Below are 18,634 nucleotides of genomic sequence, written 5' to 3'. Positions count from 1 at the left end.
AGATGGTAGGGTAGGTTGTGTAGGTAGGCAGGTATGATTGCACTGCTGCTGCTGGAGGGGTAGTTCTGCATGGATCTGTCTGGTTTACGCGTCTCGAAACGATGCGATACAATGGAGCAACCAGGGCGTGTGAATATTATGAGCCGATGGATGAGTGGTGGTGATGATGCGGGCTGCTAACTACTAATCGGTTCATGTATTCATAGGTACCTTGCGAATATATCACGAATATACCATAGACTGCGAGTGAGCGACATTAAGACGCGAAACAATTTACCAGCTCCACACTCAATGGGGAAACAGGAAGGTATATGAGTCGAAGAGCGCTCAGGGCTTGCAATGCATGATACGGATCGTGCGTAGGGAATCACAATACATAATTCACGGTTGCATTCACGGCTGTGGAAAAAGAATAGAGTTTATCATGGGAAGATATCCTAAATACGAGTCCATGATGGCGGTTGAAGGCCTAGCAAAACGCGAAAGACGAAAGGAGATAAGGAATATACATGGAAAGAAAGATGCACCTTCACCATGCTCTGCACGTCGAACATACCAGATACCAAAAGGTTGGGCGGACCGACATAGCGGCTGTCGTTGGAATGATTTGCTGTTAGTGCGGATCACTTATGCAGGCTTGTTCTCAGAGAACGATCCTCGGACGCGAGAATTTGCGAAAGTGGGCGCCGGTGCAATCCAAAAGATAAAGAAAGTGGGACGGGAAGTTACGAATGCAGTTGGCATTCCGAAATCCGTACACCAAACTATATTCGGACTCATACATGCTGCGAAGCATTCGCTATGGCTTTCTTGTTGCAATTCATAGACGCGTATTGGAGAGGTACGAGTAGCTCATACAACTTAGAGGGTTGGCATAATATAGTTGTACTCGAGGCTTAGGATGTTTACAATTATTCTTTCGAAACGAAAGTATTGCGATTGAAGTCAAAATGTTTGTTGAGCCGCTTTCCCAAACCACGGAGCTAGATGAGGTCAAAATATGGATCTGGATGGGGTCTGTAGCAGCCAATCTTTTTGCCGTTACCCAAGTCAAGGTGCGCGGCAGGTTGAAACTCATCTGCAGAACCTCTACCTTCCCACGATTCAAACCCAGCTTTACGCACCGCGCGTCTAAAACCCTTTCAGCTGACAGTGCCAGTATCTTGGCCACCATCGGGATCAGAGTACATAGAGGTGAAAATGCCTAGTGTCTTTATATCGACTTTGATTTGCAGCTCGGTCGTCGTTGCGTCAACTTCTTCGATTGCTGAGACATCCGATACTGCTTGTACCGTATCGCCCGTTTGCCTTGGAGCTACCGTTCGTATCTTGGTCTTCTATTTATTGTGCGGGGCTTGAAACGTGTTTGAATCTTCAACGCCCCAAACTGTTTGAACTTCCGCGGTAACATTATTTACCTTTTTGTTCTTCGTTTGCAGATCTGACTCTATTCTGGCTCTGATGCTGTCATACTTTAGCTTGGCATTTGCTACGTGGTCTGCATCAATATCTAGAAAGATAGCATTTATCTCCTCAATATCTTTGTTCTTCACCCCATTATGTTCCAATGTCGCTCTGAAAAAGTCTCGGGTTCCTTTCCACATTTTGGAGAGGGCAATCCTTGAATTTATGTCGCAAGCGATCCACGTTTCGTCTTTTTTCCCGCTCGGGAGTGGAAGCTTCGAAAATTCTTTAAGAGCTTCAGTATTATGAAGCTTCATCTCTATCGAGTCCCAATCTTCAGTATCTGTCTCAGCGTCTTCACTTCCATTTTCCTCCATATATTGTTGAGGCTGTACTTCATGTCGTCCATGTCGACTTATCATCGTGTCTATTTCATGTAATGTAGCCCAATCGGAATAAAGCATCGCGAGAGGTTCTTCTACTCGAGCGCGTTGTTCTTTAGTGGCTTGTTGGAAATAATCATTGAGATACCGAAACATCAGTGACCTGTTAAGTCTATATTTCTCATCAGGAGCTCCTGTTACCATGCTTAGGCAATAATGCAGGGGGTCTTCATCAAAATATTTCACGCTACTTTTGAAAAATCCAGGTCTTTGGCTTAAAACATGTCCCGTTACAGCGCAAGAATCTTCCATGCAGTTATAGAGTGATACTTCCAAATCACACAGTGCTTTGGTGACATCATCGATGGCAGTCGAGTAATACACACCTCTAAGCTTCTCTATTTCGGAAACCAACTTTCTCCAATTCCGCATGATCATCAGTTCCCTGATAAGGTCGCCTGTCTGAATATGGTGCTTCTTGAAGTTAAAGCTCGGGTCTCGAATGACCTTTCCGTCTCCTAAAAGATTTAGCCATCGTTTAGCATATGCGGGATCCATTTGTAGGAGCTCAATATGATCTAGTTTGATATCTAGAGCCACACGTGCGCTACTCAATGGCCTCTCGATATCGAAACGCTGTGGCGGACCATAAGGTTCAATTTCATATCCAGAGAAAAATCCATGAATAGCTGGAATGCGAAATTGGAACCTGGTACAGATGTCCAATTGCTCCATGCCATCATAGTTCGCTACTAATTGCTCCACTATTCGACGGAGGATTTCCACTGTCTTGCTTTGTGCTCTCGGGATCAGATGTGCACGCAGAAAGCCAATGATGTCTTTTCTATGTGCGGCGTTCTTGTCCCAGTCAGTGAGAACTCCGTGTTCTCTGCCATGCATGATTACGCAATCCGGGCGATAAGCTGCCCATGCATAACCAATACTCCACTCACGATCATTTCGACTGCTGTCAAATGCGACACATTCTGAGGGGTGATTGTTGCCTTGGTTGAATATAAGACTTAGAAATAGAGCGGGTCGTCCGCCAATGCCTCTACATTCAAGTACCTCAAGGGCAGCATATCACACTACTCAGACCAAGAGTTACGATCCTCACTCCTTAAAGCTTCCCATGATTTTGGAGTCAAGATCGAATGCCATTTCCGAGGTAACATTCCCGGAATTGTCTCTTTCAGAAACTTTGCACGCTTTCGCTTGTTCATTGCAGTCCATCGTTTCATCATCCATCCTCAGTACAGCATCTATTGATCTCTCAGATCCTGTTGTTTCCCGACGACAACACCCGCAAGGGTTTCTGTTATGTGTTGAGCATGTTCCCACTCCCGATCTACAGGATGGTATACCCAATCGAGATACTGCTGATTTTCTTTGAAGTGATATTGTTGCGTGCAACACTTACATGATTCTTCGCAGAGAAAAGGCTTGGTTTTTGCTCCAATTAGTGTTGTGGGCTCCGATTGAAAGTAGGCATGGTGGAATCCTATACATTTAGGAGCCATGTTGATTGCGTATGAAGAGACCTAATATATACAAGGTTGGTAGGAAAGAGGTTTGTGGAAGATGGCTTTCCCCTGGCTCTGATGTCGGTCTGATAAGAGTGCTCCGTGTTCAAGAGATGTGTTGAGCAATAATTTGTGGGTCGGGTTTCTTCCATGGCTCTTCTAAATTTATCGAGGTAAGACGTAACGAGAATAGGATACTGGGCTTGAAGAGTTAGACTCGGCTTCGATATCGCGTTGCGGTCGATAAGAATGTAGTGAGCGTCTTTGATTTGGCTCTCTTGACTTGCCCTGGAATACTGTCAAGGTGTAGGTATACACCTTTGCTTTTTTAAGGGTCGATATTTTAGGCAATATAGCTTGACGAGTAGGTTGTAAGGTTCTACTCTCTTGCACTTTGTGGGATGCGGACTGCGGGAAGGGGTGAGTGATTAGGGATACTTGATTTTGGGAGTGTGAAGAATCATGTGATGACTGGTAGTCTGGGGGTTGGTTGTCAACTTTCTTGACGAGGTTATTTGAGGCTTCAAGGTTGTTTGTGGATTGTTTCTTGAGAAGGTAAGCTGTGTCTATGTTGGATGCGAATGCGAGTCTGGATGTAGATGAATGGTGCTAAAAAGCCCACAGAGTACCTTTTTGTGGTGGTGGTGGATATTTCCCGAAATCGAATTTGGATATGTAGGTTGCTTGTATATGGAAATAGGGTGATGAGAAATGGATTTCAGGATCCGGAAGTATTGCGTAGATCAGCTCTCGTAAGATATCCGTGCGAGTGTGAAGTTGAGCCCCTGGTATGACATCGATGTATGATTATACGATTGAACCTAAACCTCTCATTGGCAGTCAAGATATGATATGGTATGATATGATATGATATGGCTTAGTGGCTAGTCACAGATTCTGTTATGGACTAATCAGTGTTTCGTTTCAATGTTTGTTTAAAACGCTCTGGGGTAAAATACTGCTGTTAGGTATTCAATGGTATAGCTGTAGGTATGTATTTTCTGGAACTCTTGTGCGCATGGTAGATTTCTCTGTGCTATTCTGTTCTGCTCTGTACTGAGGTCTTGAAGTTTTCATTTGTGGAATAGGTAGGTAGTTAGATTATACAGGATGATACTGAGTGAGGATTTTGATTTTGATTTTGATTTTGATTTTGATTTTGATTTTGATTTTGATTTTGATTTTGATTTTGATTTTGATTTTGATTTTGATTTTGATTTTGATTTTGATTTTGATTTTGATTTTGATTTTGATTTTGATTTTGATTTTGATTTAGATTTATTTGTATTGTATACTGTATTCTAGATTACTGGGTTAAGTATTGGGTTTTGTTGATGTGTTGATGTGTTGATGTGTTAAGATATTAATGTGTTGATATTATACTATAAAGGTACGCTATAATGATACAAAAGTTAAGGATAAGAGATGGGTAGATGGTAGACATTAAGGTTTTGAGATGTGTTGAGACGTGTTGTTGTTTGTTTGTTTGGTATTGTGAGTTCATAGGAACTATGGATGGATGGATGGTTTCTGTAGAATTACCTGCTCATCCCCCTCCTTAAAATTTTAACATTAGAGATTCAGAAACGAAACTAAGCGACGTGATGGAAAAAGGATGAAAGATAAAGTCTAGGCATGTTTAATTGTATTTAATTATTAAGCTTAAGTAGGTAGGTTACTCAGTCTAGAATCTCATGAGACATGAGAGTATATCATCAAGTCCTGGGGAATCGGAAAAGGAATTGGAGGGTAGGTTGATATTGTGGTTGTGATGGTTGTGATGATTGTGATTTTTTTAATGGAAGATGGAAGATAGAAGATCAAGAATAAAGAATAAAGAATGTTTTCTGGAATTAGAAGTCTTCTTTCTTTCTTACTTGCTCTACTAGACTGAGCGAAAAAAAGAAATAGAAAGAACTAGCGTTCTGAAAAGATTTAAATACTTAATGAATTCTCGAGTAACATTTGCTTCGTTCTAAAAGCCATTCAGGACCTTGGACAGACACTAAAAGGAGCTCTGATGGTATCATGGATGAAATAATGCGTGTAACATATTCTTTGGAGATACAGAGTGATAATCTTCAAACAATTCCTCGGGGCATAAAATATCCTGTTCGATAATGCTCTAGAGCTAACTTGAGTGTTGTGTAGCTTGTCCATTGGTGATTGTTGTTTCTATATTCATCTTCGATAGTGTGGTAATAAAATATTCAAACGAGTAGTTATTTTTGGTGTACACAGGTGTGTTGACGAATCTTCGTGTCAATGGCTCTTGAAAATTTCTCAAGGCCTGAAAAAGAGTGGTAGTGTGTACATTATACTGTCTGATACAACCGAACGAGTACATGTGAGCTCTGTGTATTAATTTGGCTCGATGGCGATGCAAACCAACATGGATATGCTGGTCGGTCTCATTGTGCAGACTAGTTCAGGGACAATAAAGCCATGCGTAGGCATAGCTGTTGATGGTTGTAGTTCATGCTAGGTGATGATATTCCCGAAGTAAAAATGAGACCTTGTAAAATGTGGAAATCACGTGTGTCAATTTCATAAGCTAAGCGATTTATGGAAGCTCCACGCGACGACGTGAAATCCGTAAACAACCACACAAAATCCTTTAACGAGAAGTTTAGGACCTGGGGGTAATAAAGACGCGTTGAAAGTGTAGGTCAGTGCACCTTTTTATTATCTATGTGCGAGATGTCCATCAAACTATATACATCGAAATGCAGCTCTTTCCCACTCTAATATCTCATTAAGTGATAATACAATTCGAGCGCATCACTCCATTATCCTTTTATTCGCCACTCTTCCCGTACTCGATCATCATACCCATGTTCTCTAATAGTCATACTCGTAGCAGAGATACCCACCTTGAATGTTAACAACATCATAGATTTGGACATCTGGAAGGATATCGGCAGTGGTGAGAGTATACTCGAGAGTAGTTTGAGGCCAGCCAGCAGCAGGAGCCACATCGCCTTGCTCGGCGAGGTAAGTCTCGTTCAAACTGTTTCCACTAATGTCAAACATGCGGGAAGTAGCATTTCCCTGTTGCCATTGCCACCACATACGATCAACATAGTTGTGGTGCATGAAAAAGGCTGGATCACCTGCGGAGCAATCGATATCGGCCATCTGTGATTATTAGCAATGATCAGAAAAATTGGAAAGATCATTTCTCACCATTCCACCGACAGCAGCATGTCCAGCGACGTGAGGGCTGGTGGGATAGATCACCATGCAGTTGAAGAAATTATAGTAATCGTTGTATTGTGTGCATTCCGCAACCTTCTCAGAGGTGCAGTATTGAACTTGAGTAAGATCAAATGCTCGGTAGAAGCAGTAATCGGTGTTCTCGAGTAAAGGACCGATATGTTCGGTTGTATTGGCAAAAGCACCGTCAATGACACATGCATTTTCATCCAAGTTGGTTGAGCCGAAGTGTTCAGCAGTCCACATGTCAGATTGGAAGAAGTCGCCAGCATCGGCATCCTTAGCCTCATCCCACCAACTCATAGGACCAGTGTAACCGCACTCGGTACGGAGGAGAGTCTCATGGGCATGCATGTAGTATCTGTGCCATGGAAGGAATTGGCCCTTCGATGATCAGCTTCATATTTTCAAGCTTCTTCGTAAAGGAAAACTTACGACGTTGTGGATGATATCTTGAACATAGAGCCCATCAATGGTTTGATTTGTCTTATCACGATGAAGAGATTGAAGATCACTGAAGCGACTCGTGACACCAGATAAGGTGGTAGCGGCAGGGAGATTGAACAAACATTGCTCAGCCTTCAGATAAGCACTCTTTTCGCTTGGAGTCATGTTTCGCCATTCTTTACGGACACGGATATTTTCAGCAGTACAAGTGCCATTATAGAAATGGAGGCGAGTGGTGTCAACCGTCTTCTTGGGTGTGGACTTGAGTTGAGAGTTAGGCTGAGCGGGAATAGCCTTTGCTGAAACGGTTGCCAAGAGGACGGCGAGAGCTGCTGTCTGAGTGATTTTCATGGCTGCGATAGGTAATGAAACAAGCGGAATTAATTGAAAAGATAACTCGTATTGATCGTATGGCAGTGGCCTCTACTGTAAAAAGGTGATGAGGAAACGATGTATTCATCGAGTACCTCTAGGGAGTTATATAGTAGTCTTCCAGTTGCCTTTGTATTCATGTCCCCTTGGTCAAATCCTTTAGCCCCCTGGCTAACAAAGATTTCATCTAAGGAAAGCCAGCATTTATCCAGGGAAAGCGAGAACAGTGCATGGGAATACGGCTTCGATGGTTGCAGACGCGTACTCCGTAGTCAATTTGATAACGAGTGGATGCTGGCCGTGTGGATTTAAGGGTTCAAGTTCAATTTTTAACTTAATCCGATAATGCGCCACGATTTTAACGACATATAGTTGACACGTCGGATTCCACCGCCTGCGAATTCGAATATCTATGTCGATCAGGGAAGAAAATCGTGTCAACTGAAGCTTTTGCTATAATACCTATCGCTAGCCGAAATATCAAAATATCAATACACAATAAGACATCACGACAGGTATTTCACTTATTGACACATCTCCCACTTGTAACAACGCTTGTGGTTTCTAGTCAGGAAGCTCTAGATGGTAGATTTGATAAAGTCTTCAAAGACAAGGAGGTGCCATCCACTAGCATACACGTCTATCATAATCCTTGTCCCAATTTCCTTCATATGCTCGCGCAGGCAGAAGCTTGCGGCTCCGATGCTACATGCACGTACCACAAGATGATGAACTACAAAGGGAACTACCTGGGTTCTTAGCGGCGGAGATGCTTATTGTCGGACAGGATGAGTGATTGTTTATACTTCAAATACATTGTGTAATTGGTCAGATCGAGGAACGGTGGGATGAAACTAAGAGTTATAGTCTACCCGACGGCTTAGCTTGGTCGAAAAAAGTAGGAGCTCAAGTTTCCCCACCAAGTGGTAGTACGTATAGGCGACTAAGACACTTTTTGGTTCAGTGAAAGGAGACTAGATTGAAAAGAACAGCTTTAATCGGGATTGAGTTGAGAATGGGGGAGGCAATTTAGGTTGATATTCGATCGCCACACATTCTCGTAAAACGAGTTTAGAAGTCAAATCTTCACACACTTGACATTGAGCTATTGATTACTCATTGAAGTGAATTCCAGGAAGCTAACAACTGAAATGCCCAGGTCTACACTAATAAAAAACATGAATGAACAGATCGACAATGTCAAGAAGGTTATAACAAGCTTATCGCAACTTGCATGTTCTTTCGGTTCCGAAGCCACCTTTTGGAAGCCTTGCACTGTACCTTGAATATCGCTGGTACCATTTCAGATCTGATCGGAGTAATAGCCGACCTATCAAGGTCAGCGTCTTTCCGGGACTGGCGGCTCGACCCACATACCCGGACGGCTAAGTGGATCTATGGGACATGATTGGCATGCGTTCCTTGGCAGGTTTCGGTCCCGAGAACAACTACCGTGGGCGGTACTCATTTTTAACTCTAAGAATGCCCAATCGAGTACTGAATACTCATAAGTTTAATTTTTGACAACCTACTTTGGCGGGAATCCGGAAAGCTACCAATCCCATCTCTTCAAGATCGATTTTCTATATAATTGCCAGCCGAAAAAAGATATAAAAAAATCGCAGTAGGGGCTACGTATGCTTTGTCTTGGCAAGTCAGCAAGTCGTCGCTGTCAATCCGGAATATAATTTCCGACATCGCTAAGGTTAATCACATTGTAGCTGCGTCCTGAGCTAAGACACGTCCTTACAGAATCACAGCCTTATGCATGAGATGACTCGGTGGCTGCTGGTCTGCGTTGGTTGGCATTAGTATTCTTAGCCCCCACTCGATCAGAACGGGAAGACGGGGATGATAACTCGCTAAAAATTTCAAACCCCTTTGAGCACCACTGTTATTTCGTGTTGAAATAATAACATGAAATGATGTTGACGATATCGTAAGAGTTAGGGTATCTATTAATGATGTGTTTGCAAATATTCTTGTATAATCAATGATTCGAACCCTCATGGAACGATTCGATATCGAGGTTTGAGAAGAAAGTAAAATGTGACATCCCAGTTTTTTCTCCCGCATAGAATCGTAAACTTCGTCAGTGGGCCTGGATTGGCTAAATATGACTAACGATGAATTCGAAATATTAAAATTTCTTCAAAAAATGATATAAGATCAACCACATGAAACATTACAAACACATGCGTAAGAATGAGGAACTCTTAGGTAACTTGTAATGGTAGAGTAATGCATCAAATCATATCTTAAATATTTTGTAGCACTAACCTTCTATATTCACAGTTGATGTTATCTGGAAACATATGTCAAGGATCATGCTTGATGGGAATACCGTAAGGCAGAGCGGATCTATCAGACTTACAGACTAATCTGTACTGTATAACTCTAATCCATTTTCTATATCTAGCAAGGATGACGGTGACGAGGATACATCTCCACTATCTACAGCTTGACGAAGTCTCAAATTCTCAATTATGTAGGCTAAGAAAGGCTTAGTTGATTGTGCTTTGAGCGGGAAGGGTACTCCTCAAAATCTCCAAAGTATCGTCTTCTTAGGAAGGTTGTTCGTGAGAAGCCTCCCGAAAGTCGCTACACAAGCCATGTTTCCAGGTACCGTGAAAAATTTATTCTGGAATACTGTCAATAGTTTGTCTGCTTGTGATATACTAGGATATATCTTATCACTAATGGATCGAACCCCTACAAGTGGGGTTAAGCTGTACCATTCACGGCTTGAAGATTATGAAGAATCTACGTACACATCAAGAACGGGGAATATGTTATTTTGAGTCCATGTCTCCGCACGGCAAATTGTGGCTGAGTTGCTGAGGAAGCCTTTACGAATACATTCGTGAGACGTTTGCGAAGTCTAGCCGTCCAGTTGATGCGGACATGAGAAGATACATAGAACATGGGTTTGTCAGTTTTTCTCCAATGCAAAGTCTCATGTAAGATGTGCATTTCCAAAATGAATGGACTGCGATCGTGATTGAAGTCCAAGACACGAAGTGGAAGGTCGATCTGTAGAGGCGGCCGTATCCGGGACATGGGTACCGCTATCTGGACTGTAAAATATTCGATGCGCTCATCAAAAATATAGCAGCTTTTTTGTGAGCATCGTGGTTCTGTTGAGCTACTAGATCCTCACTATCTTGCGCTAATACTATGTTGCTCTCACGCTCGGTAACGGTTTGTCGAATTCCACCATACTGCTGGGTGCGGGTTGACTGAAATCTAAGCGGGTCATGTGTTATCTCCAATCCGCCGGTAGATCGCTAATATAATTCACGAAGGCCCATTACTGGTTGGGCAAGTCGAATACTCTAGAACTGTTGATTTCCTGACCCGAAGGAGGACGAGAAAACTTTGACCTGAGTTATACCTTTATCAATTGTTAATTCCGGTGTCATGCCAGAGCCTACAGCCTCTATCTATTGTGGTATGGGGGATGGTCGTCTTAGGTTAGTAGAAGGATCTCTTTCATTGCCATCCATTCACAATATTTTTGCTTTGTGTTCTTAGGAAGAAAATTTGCTTTGCACGACAACGGCATCAAGTTTGAAACTAGAAAACGACCAATTTCAAGACTCGTTCTTTTCACATATTATCTGGACCAACTCCGCCACTGGACGATTATCTATACTTCAACCTCTTGAGCTCTCTTCCACGCCTAGACAATCTCTTTTCCATCTCGCATAGAAGCCGTACCAGTCGTGCATGGATGGCATCACTGCCGAATGGAAACAACAACTTTGAGTCTTTGACAGCTAGGATCTCGCACATTGACCAGTCTCGAAGAAACATAATCTATTATCATCCGCCGCACTCGAATTCAAAACAGATCCGTGTTGAATTCTCACCATCAAATCAAGATACGTTGAAGTATCTCGAACTCCTCGTCTACTTCTCTTACCTCCGTGTTGCCAGAGGAGACGAGACGAGACATGGGTACCACATACAGACGATAAGTAATCTCACGAGCATCACTCCAATTCTTCCGACATCCTCCGTATAGCACAGTGCATCCACAGTGTATCCGCAGTATCCGATGTGCGCTTTGCCATCCAGCTTCCATGCTGACATAGTCTTCCCTCTCCAACATCACAACAATGAGTTCTGTGAGCATCAATTAGTTTTCGCACCCGCACATCGTCACCGCCATCACCATCACCGAGTATGCATCAACCCATCAACCACCAAACCATCTCTATAATCCCGCGACAAACCTCAAGAAAAATACATCAAAAGATTTGAAAAAAGACCCTTCACCATCAAGCTTCCCATACTCATCCACTCTACACAACACAACACAATCCCATCGAATCGAAAATACTCAGAAAATCTCACACACCCAATCCATTTCGATCTCTCCAAGACGATGAGATAAAGCCACTGCCAGATGAATCTCCATCTCCTAGATATATCCCTCGATATCTTCCGAGAAAACAAACATCCCGCTTTCCCTAGATCTTCCCTCTCAGCCCCATGGATGACAAAAGAATCATCGGGACCTGCTGATAATCTGTAGATGAGCTATGAGATATAATACCTGCTTTACAAGTACTCATTGAGCAGTCCATGAAGCTGGGTATAATCACCACGTCATACTTATCTTCCTACCATCATAATCAGAAACTAGCTATGTTAATTTCGTTTCACTTCTCACTTTTCACTTCTCACTTCTCCACTCTCCCCTCTCCCCCCTCCCTTTCCCCTCTCCTCTCTACCCCCCAAAACGACAAAAAAAAAACAGAGCGATAAACCCATCAATTTAATCGCCCATCGCAAAACCCTTCTTTCTTTTCCACATCTCCATATCTCCATATCCAAATATTCAACATTCACCCAATCCAGAAAGATAAAAGCAGAAAGCACCAATTGTAAATCCGCTAGAGTCTATATACGTAAGTAGGCAATGCATATATGCAAACAAGTAAGGAAGAGGCTTTACTATGCCATTCGTTAATAGAAAAATCATTCTGAAATTCTATCTATCAAAATACGCTTTGTAATATGCATATGCAATTTTCCACGCTAAAGAATCATTTATTCATTATCCCCTTCTACCAATCCATCTCCCCGTTCATAAATTCACATCCAGCACGCTACTCTTTTCTACTCCCCCAAAATTAATTCTTCCAACCTCTCCCTCTCCCCACTCTCCTTTACCATTCCCCTAAACACTCCCCCATCCAACTCCATCAAATCCCTCGGCTTTCCAAACTCCACCACTTTGCCCTCGCCCAATACCAAGATCTTATCAAAATCCGCAATCGTACTGAGTCGATGCGCAATAACAATCAATGTGCTATCGGTAAATTCTTGTCTGATAGATCTTTGGATCAATGCATCGGTATCCATGTCCACTGCCGACGTTGCTTCATCTAATACCATGATTTTTGGATGTGAAACGATGGCGCGCGCGAGACATAGGAGTTGTCGCTGACCTTGCGAGAGGTTGAGTCCTCCTTCGGTTATTGGTGATTGCAGGGATGTGAAGAGATTCTTGTTTTTCTGGAGCGAAGGAGTCGATGTTCCGGATGTTGAGGGGGTGTTTTGTCCAGTTGGTGGAATAAGCTGTACACGTTCTAGAGCATCTCGAAGTTCCGAGTCTGTATGTTCATCGAAAGCATCGAGGTTAGATCTAACTGTTCCAGAGAAAAGGACTGGATCTTGTGGGATAATCGCTAATCTCGAACGAAGCGAATGCAAATTAATTTTAGAAATATCGAGACCGTCAATATGAATTGTTCCTTCACGGGCTTCGAGGAATCTGAAAAGTGCGAGTGTCAATGAAGATTTACCGGCTCCAGTACGTCCTACTACTCCGATTCTTTCACTACGCTCGACTCGGAATGTGAGACCTTTGAGGACGGGTGGAAGATCGTCTGCGTATGAGACAACTAAATCATTAACTTCGAGACGACCTTCAGTTGGCCATGCTGCTGGTGGATCTGATCCTTCTAGAGATTCGGTTTTGAGGTTTGAGTATTCAACAATACGTTCTGCCGCCTATAATATTGAAAGGTCAGTAATTGCCAACGAATAAAGATGACGCTCCGCTGGCCCTCCGGGGGCCATTGCCATGGAGGCCGAATAAGGTCATATAAAAGATTATCGAGCGCAGCGAGCAAAAGGGGGTTTGGGGGCTTGCCCCCTGAAGCGTTTCACTATCTCGTCCATCACCTTCGACAGTTGGCATTGTTGTTCTTTGTTGAAAGCCATCCCCTCTTCACTCGAGAAGCTTTCCACAATCCTTGTCTAGCCCTTCCTCCACCCGCATAGCCCGAAATAAAGAAAAATGTCAAGACTTACATTCATATTGAGTTCCAGATTAGTATAATGCCTAATAGTCCACATAACCGTTTGTCCATAAGCCAGCGCAAAACTCAACGCAAACCCAGCCAACGCAGCATCAATTTCCGGAAGCAAAATAATGACAATCGCCACAATCGTTGAGAACAATCCACCCACAAAAGCCATTCTCCATCCCATCCAACGATTGAAGACCCAGAGATGCCAGAATGTAGTTGAATGATCATCAATTTTGGCCCACATGCTTTTAATGTAGATATCTGTTTTGTCAAAAGCGCGAATGGTGCCTACACCTGTAAGAGCGGAACCGAACTGTTCAAAAATGGGAGATTTGGCGGTTGATTCGAGACGTTTGACTTCACGAGCACCAGGGAGATAGAGAAGTGCCACGTAAACGCATATTGCCAAAAGAACTGCAGACATAAGAAGAACCCATGGAGAGACGATTATACTACCATTGTTAGCTTTGATGCAAAAGAAAGAAGGGGAATTTGATAGACATGCCCTGTGCAAATAATTCCAATCAATCCAAAAAAGTTATTCGCCCCAAATGCAAAATCATTGGCCAATCTTCCATCAACCACATTGAAATCGGCAGTGAATCGATTCAAGATTCTACCAAGTGGTACTGTATCCATCCATCTTAAAGGTGTTCTTAAAACCGTAAAGCAAAGTCGTTCGAAAAGAATCTTAGATGCACGGATGGATCCAGTGTAGACGTAGAAATATCGGAGAGTTCCTACGACAGCAGAAACTGCCGAAAGAGCAACGTATATACTCAGGTAGAATGTAGTGTCATGCTTCATAGTTTCTGTTTGGAAAGATGAATTCTGTGCATTTCCATATGAGGGTAAGTGATTGGCCTGAGTCGTAAACATGGAGTTAGTAATGCTAGATTCTTGGTAGCTCGCTGTCCAAAGTTTTAACCACCAAGAGCGACCTGAATAAGTGTTAGTTGCTGTCCTAAGTTAAAGTCAATGAGATTCAATATCTTACCAGTGATCAAGAATTGTTGACCAATGAAAGCGAACAAAACAAGAATCCAGAAAGACCATCCACCAGAAGCATTAAGGTAATGTCCATAGACCTTTACTTTAACACTGCCACGCTCTCTTGTCTCTTCTTGAACGAATTTCTTTGGATCATCCTTTCGTGATACAACCTTCGCTAACGTATTTCCATCAGTGTTTTCATCGTTAGAAGACACAGATGGATTGATGACTGTAGATGATTCCGATATCGTAATGGGAGCTTGATCCTCAGCGATTTGTTCCGGTGTTTCTTCGTGGCTGATGATACGTTCAAGTGTACCCGCTTCTTCCAAGTCCGAAAGAAGACCTGCACTTTCAACTGTTCCATCACCGAGTTCAACGAGATATTTGGCTTTGGCCTTGCAGAGAGCGACATGATGAGTGACGAGAATACGAGTACGACCGATACCAAGTTCACCAGTAAGACCTTTTTCGTAGATGAAACGACCAACATGAGCATCAACCGCACTGAAGATATCGTCGAGAACCAATATACCTGCACGAGAATAGAGGGCCCGAGCAAATGTAACTCTCCATCTCTGTCCGCCACTCAAGTTGATACCATTTGCGCCGATTTCGGTATTTTCACCATCTCCAAGCATTTCCAAATCTTTGCGGAGGGCACAGTATTCGACAACTTTTTGATAGCGATCTTCATCAAGTGGTAATCCGAAAAGAATGTTGTCTTTGATACTAGCATTTTCGATCCAAGGAATCTGAGCAACGAAAGCAATTGACGATGGAATGATCCAATTATCTTTGTTGGCAATGTGATCATGGCGATCTTTGGCTTTTGGTCCTCGAGGAACATTGACCTTACCAGCAAGTATATCAACTTCTCCAAGAATCGACGCTAACATCAAACTCTTTCCGGTACCAGTTTTACCGCTGATGACACTCAATTCTCCTTCGGGGAAGGAGACATCTACATTTCTTAAAACATATCGTTCGTCTGCGTCCATCTCATCTTCACCCTCAGCACATGGCCATGCAATTGAAGCTTTCTCAAATGAAACGTTGGGCGCATCATTGGTACCTTCGGAGATTTCAGCCCCATTCAGATATCTTTGGATGCGATTGATAGAAATGTAGCAATCAATCAAGTCCGTGGTAAGTTCTGGAATGACGCTAAGGGTAACCTCCAGATTGACGAAGACACCTATGGCAGTGAATGCGACCGAAGGTAGAAGAACTCCATTGAGGTAAGCATACACTGCCAATGCTACTGCAGCAAGAGCGATAGGGCTTGTGATCCAGCAAAAGAGTAGCATCGTATCATTGAGATAAACACTCCATTGCTCGTCCAACTCCTTCTTTCGGACTAGTCCAATTTTGTTGCCCCAATTCGATTCTAATGCGGAGAACTTGATTTGACGGATACCTTGAAGTGCTTCAGTTACAACTGCCATTTTGACATCTCGGACCTTCATTAGTCTGTCTTGAGCTGCTGAGTAACGTTTACTAAAGTAAATGTTAATAGGGACGGTCAAAGACATAGCCAATATTCCCGCCAGTAAACTCTTCCATCCAATGATACTGATCAAGAAAGAAAAGGAGACAATAAGTTTGAAGACCGAACCAGGGAAGTAGTTGTTGAATGAACAAAAGTCTGAAACTCTCTTGGCATCCACACCGATCAAATTGACTGTAGATTGTTTTCCCTTTGGATCACTGTCCTCTTCTTCCTCTCCCTCTGCTTTGTCTTGTGCAATCGACTCTTGAGTTTCTTCAGATGTTACAGTAGACTTCTTTTCAGATCTAGCTGCACCTTTCACATCCTTACGTCTCATGGCTTTTTGGAAGATTTGAGCCGATAACTGGGACCTGATTGGAATGGCAAGTTCAGCCCAAGAAATCCAGAACATCCAGGATTCAATCCAAGCTGCGGCAAGAGTAACCAAGAATAATGTAGCTACCCAAATCCAAGCTCCAAAAGAAACTTCATCTCCAGGTTGACGGCGTTCTAACATTTTCAAAATCTGAAAGGTCACAAATTGAGGTGCGAAATTTCCAAAGGCCTGGAAGACTGTAAGGATCCATTGAATGATGAAAGGTGATTTATGTGCCAAGAAAATTTCGATCCACAGTGCCCGAGTATGCTTCCTCTCCTCCCATGCTTCACTGAGATCCTGCGACCTGGTATGATGGTCCATTTTAGGTAGATCTTGCAATTCTAGACGCTTTCTACTATAGGCCAAAGCCAATAGATCTCCAACCCAGGAGAAAGTATATCTATCAAGAGCAGAAACGGAATACATGGCATCGACGGGTTGCTTGTCTCTAGTCACATGTGGACGACGTGGAAATGAAATGGCGGAGATGGCGGCACATAGTGCGAGTATCAATTGAGAGATGCGGAGCCAGAAAGTCGCACTTGAACGAAAGTTAACCTGGGCGGACTGATCCTCCACGATAAGACCATCTTGGTAGAGACAAATGGAAAAGAGGCAGACAGCGGAGACACCTGTACGAGCACCATTGGTATATGCTTTGGTAGGGCTTCTGATTAATATAGTGCTGACTGCTTGGATCAGAATGAATGCCTATGAGCAAGTTAGTAAAATGATACATGTATCTATTGCACAAGGGCGTGGAAGATGCGACTTGCCCATAACGCAACATTGAGCCAATCTTCAAGCTTCAATCCATCATATTGAAAGAGATCCAAAATGGCCAGAATTATAGAAGTTGCAAATCCGAGCAGTGTAGATATAATGAGTAACGTCTTTGGAATTTTTGTTGAAAAGGCAGCGATTGTTTCTTCAGTGGCAACGCCATCTTTATCTGTATATGCATTGGGGATTTGCTTTCCCTTTTCTTGAAAATGAGAAAGTATAGAAAAGACGGATGGAAACGTCAGAGTAATGACCAAAAGAAGAGCGCAAGTTGCAGCAGCAAGGGAACCCGAATTGTAATCGAGCATCTTGAATTGTCTAGTTCAAGGAGAAGAGAGATGTCAAGTTGAAGGTCATTCTTTTTTGGAAGATATTTCTACTTGAAGGTAATGGACGAGGGGAAGCAAAAGGACAAATGTGAATATCAAACGTGAAAAGAATTTCCCCCCAAAGATTCACACTTTTCCTCTTCTTTGAGTGTGAATGAAGATATATATTGAACAAGGTCCAATTGCAAGTGAAAAGCAGCAGCAGCAGCAGCAGCAAAGCAGCCTCAGCAAAAACTCGAGAGGTGACTAGGGAGGTAGTATTGTTGACTCATTCGGCAAGATGAATTGGTAGTAGTGTAGGAAGTGTAAGACGTGTAGGACCAATGAAGACAGAGAGAGAGAAAAGGGAAAGGATATACGATGATGTGCGATGGATGGTAGGTATACTAGTGAATTGAAGGGACTGAATGATTATTAATGAGTAAAGATGGAGTGGGCAAGGTGAGGGATGTGTAAAACGAGAGATGGACGGATTGAATTGATTGATTGATTAATTGGTGAATAGCTAGAGAGCTCGACTCAAGATAGATAGATACCCAAGAGACTACAAGGTCGAGCTTTATCAAACATTTTTTTCTCTCTTCTATCGAGGGATCAATGTTGGTAGGTGGGGTTGGGGTGGATTTGAACGTAAGGTTACGTGAGTGGGTGGATAAGAAGAAGGAGTCAAATGCATTGGGGCGATAATGATTGTGATAACAAGGATTGTCAAAGAAGCGTTGAAGTCGATGACCTAGCAATTGAATTGATGAGAGGTTAGATTCTATATGCGCGCGGTTGATATCGACGCCGATGACTGTTTTGGAATTGAGTGAAGGGGGAGGTGAGAGACAACGTCGAGCAGTATATGAGGTATAGACATTCAATGATACTTGCCGAGTAGACTACAAAGTGCGAGGACAGCGGAATAGATTCTATATAAATTCTCCACATTCTCCACATCCTCCCCTTCTTGACCTGACTTTCGTCAATATCTTGAAGTTGGAT

At 42.8% G+C, this 18,634-nt stretch overlaps 3 protein-coding genes across 3 annotated transcripts; all 3 read right to left on the bottom strand.

Moving 5' to 3' along the window:
- Positions 1–1,142: 1,142 nt before the first annotated feature.
- Bfra_007520 (uncharacterized protein) lies at positions 1,143–3,307 on the bottom strand (the record flags this gene model as incomplete). The annotated part of the gene is made up of 4 exons (XM_037337892.1): positions 1,143–1,337; positions 1,389–2,841; positions 2,905–3,049; positions 3,208–3,307. 4 exons carry the CDS (start codon positions 3,305–3,307, stop codon positions 1,143–1,145), a joined length of 1,893 nt encoding a protein of 630 aa, XP_037187272.1.
- Positions 3,308–6,151: 2,844 nt separating this feature from the next.
- Bfra_007519 (putative tyrosinase protein) lies at positions 6,152–7,324 on the bottom strand (the record flags this gene model as incomplete). The annotated part of the gene is made up of 3 exons (XM_037337891.1): positions 6,152–6,448; positions 6,497–6,910; positions 6,962–7,324. The coding sequence occupies 3 exons, from the start codon at positions 7,322–7,324 to the stop codon at positions 6,152–6,154; spliced, it is 1,074 nt and encodes a 357-aa protein (XP_037187271.1).
- A 5,148-nt stretch (positions 7,325–12,472) lies between these two features.
- Bfra_007518 (putative abc transporter protein) lies at positions 12,473–17,626 on the bottom strand (the record flags this gene model as incomplete). The annotated part of the gene is made up of 5 exons (XM_037337890.1): positions 12,473–13,369; positions 13,673–14,123; positions 14,177–14,612; positions 14,669–17,246; positions 17,312–17,626. The coding sequence occupies 5 exons, from the start codon at positions 17,624–17,626 to the stop codon at positions 12,473–12,475; spliced, it is 4,677 nt and encodes a 1,558-aa protein (XP_037187270.1).
- Positions 17,627–18,634: the final 1,008 nt, after the last annotated feature.

The sequence above is a fragment of the Botrytis fragariae genome (genome assembly GCF_013461495.1).
Source record: "Botrytis fragariae strain BVB16 chromosome Unknown tig00000795, whole genome shotgun sequence".
Taxonomy (NCBI): domain Eukaryota; kingdom Fungi; phylum Ascomycota; class Leotiomycetes; order Helotiales; family Sclerotiniaceae; genus Botrytis; species Botrytis fragariae.
This window is presented reverse-complemented; position numbering and strand designations above follow the sequence as displayed.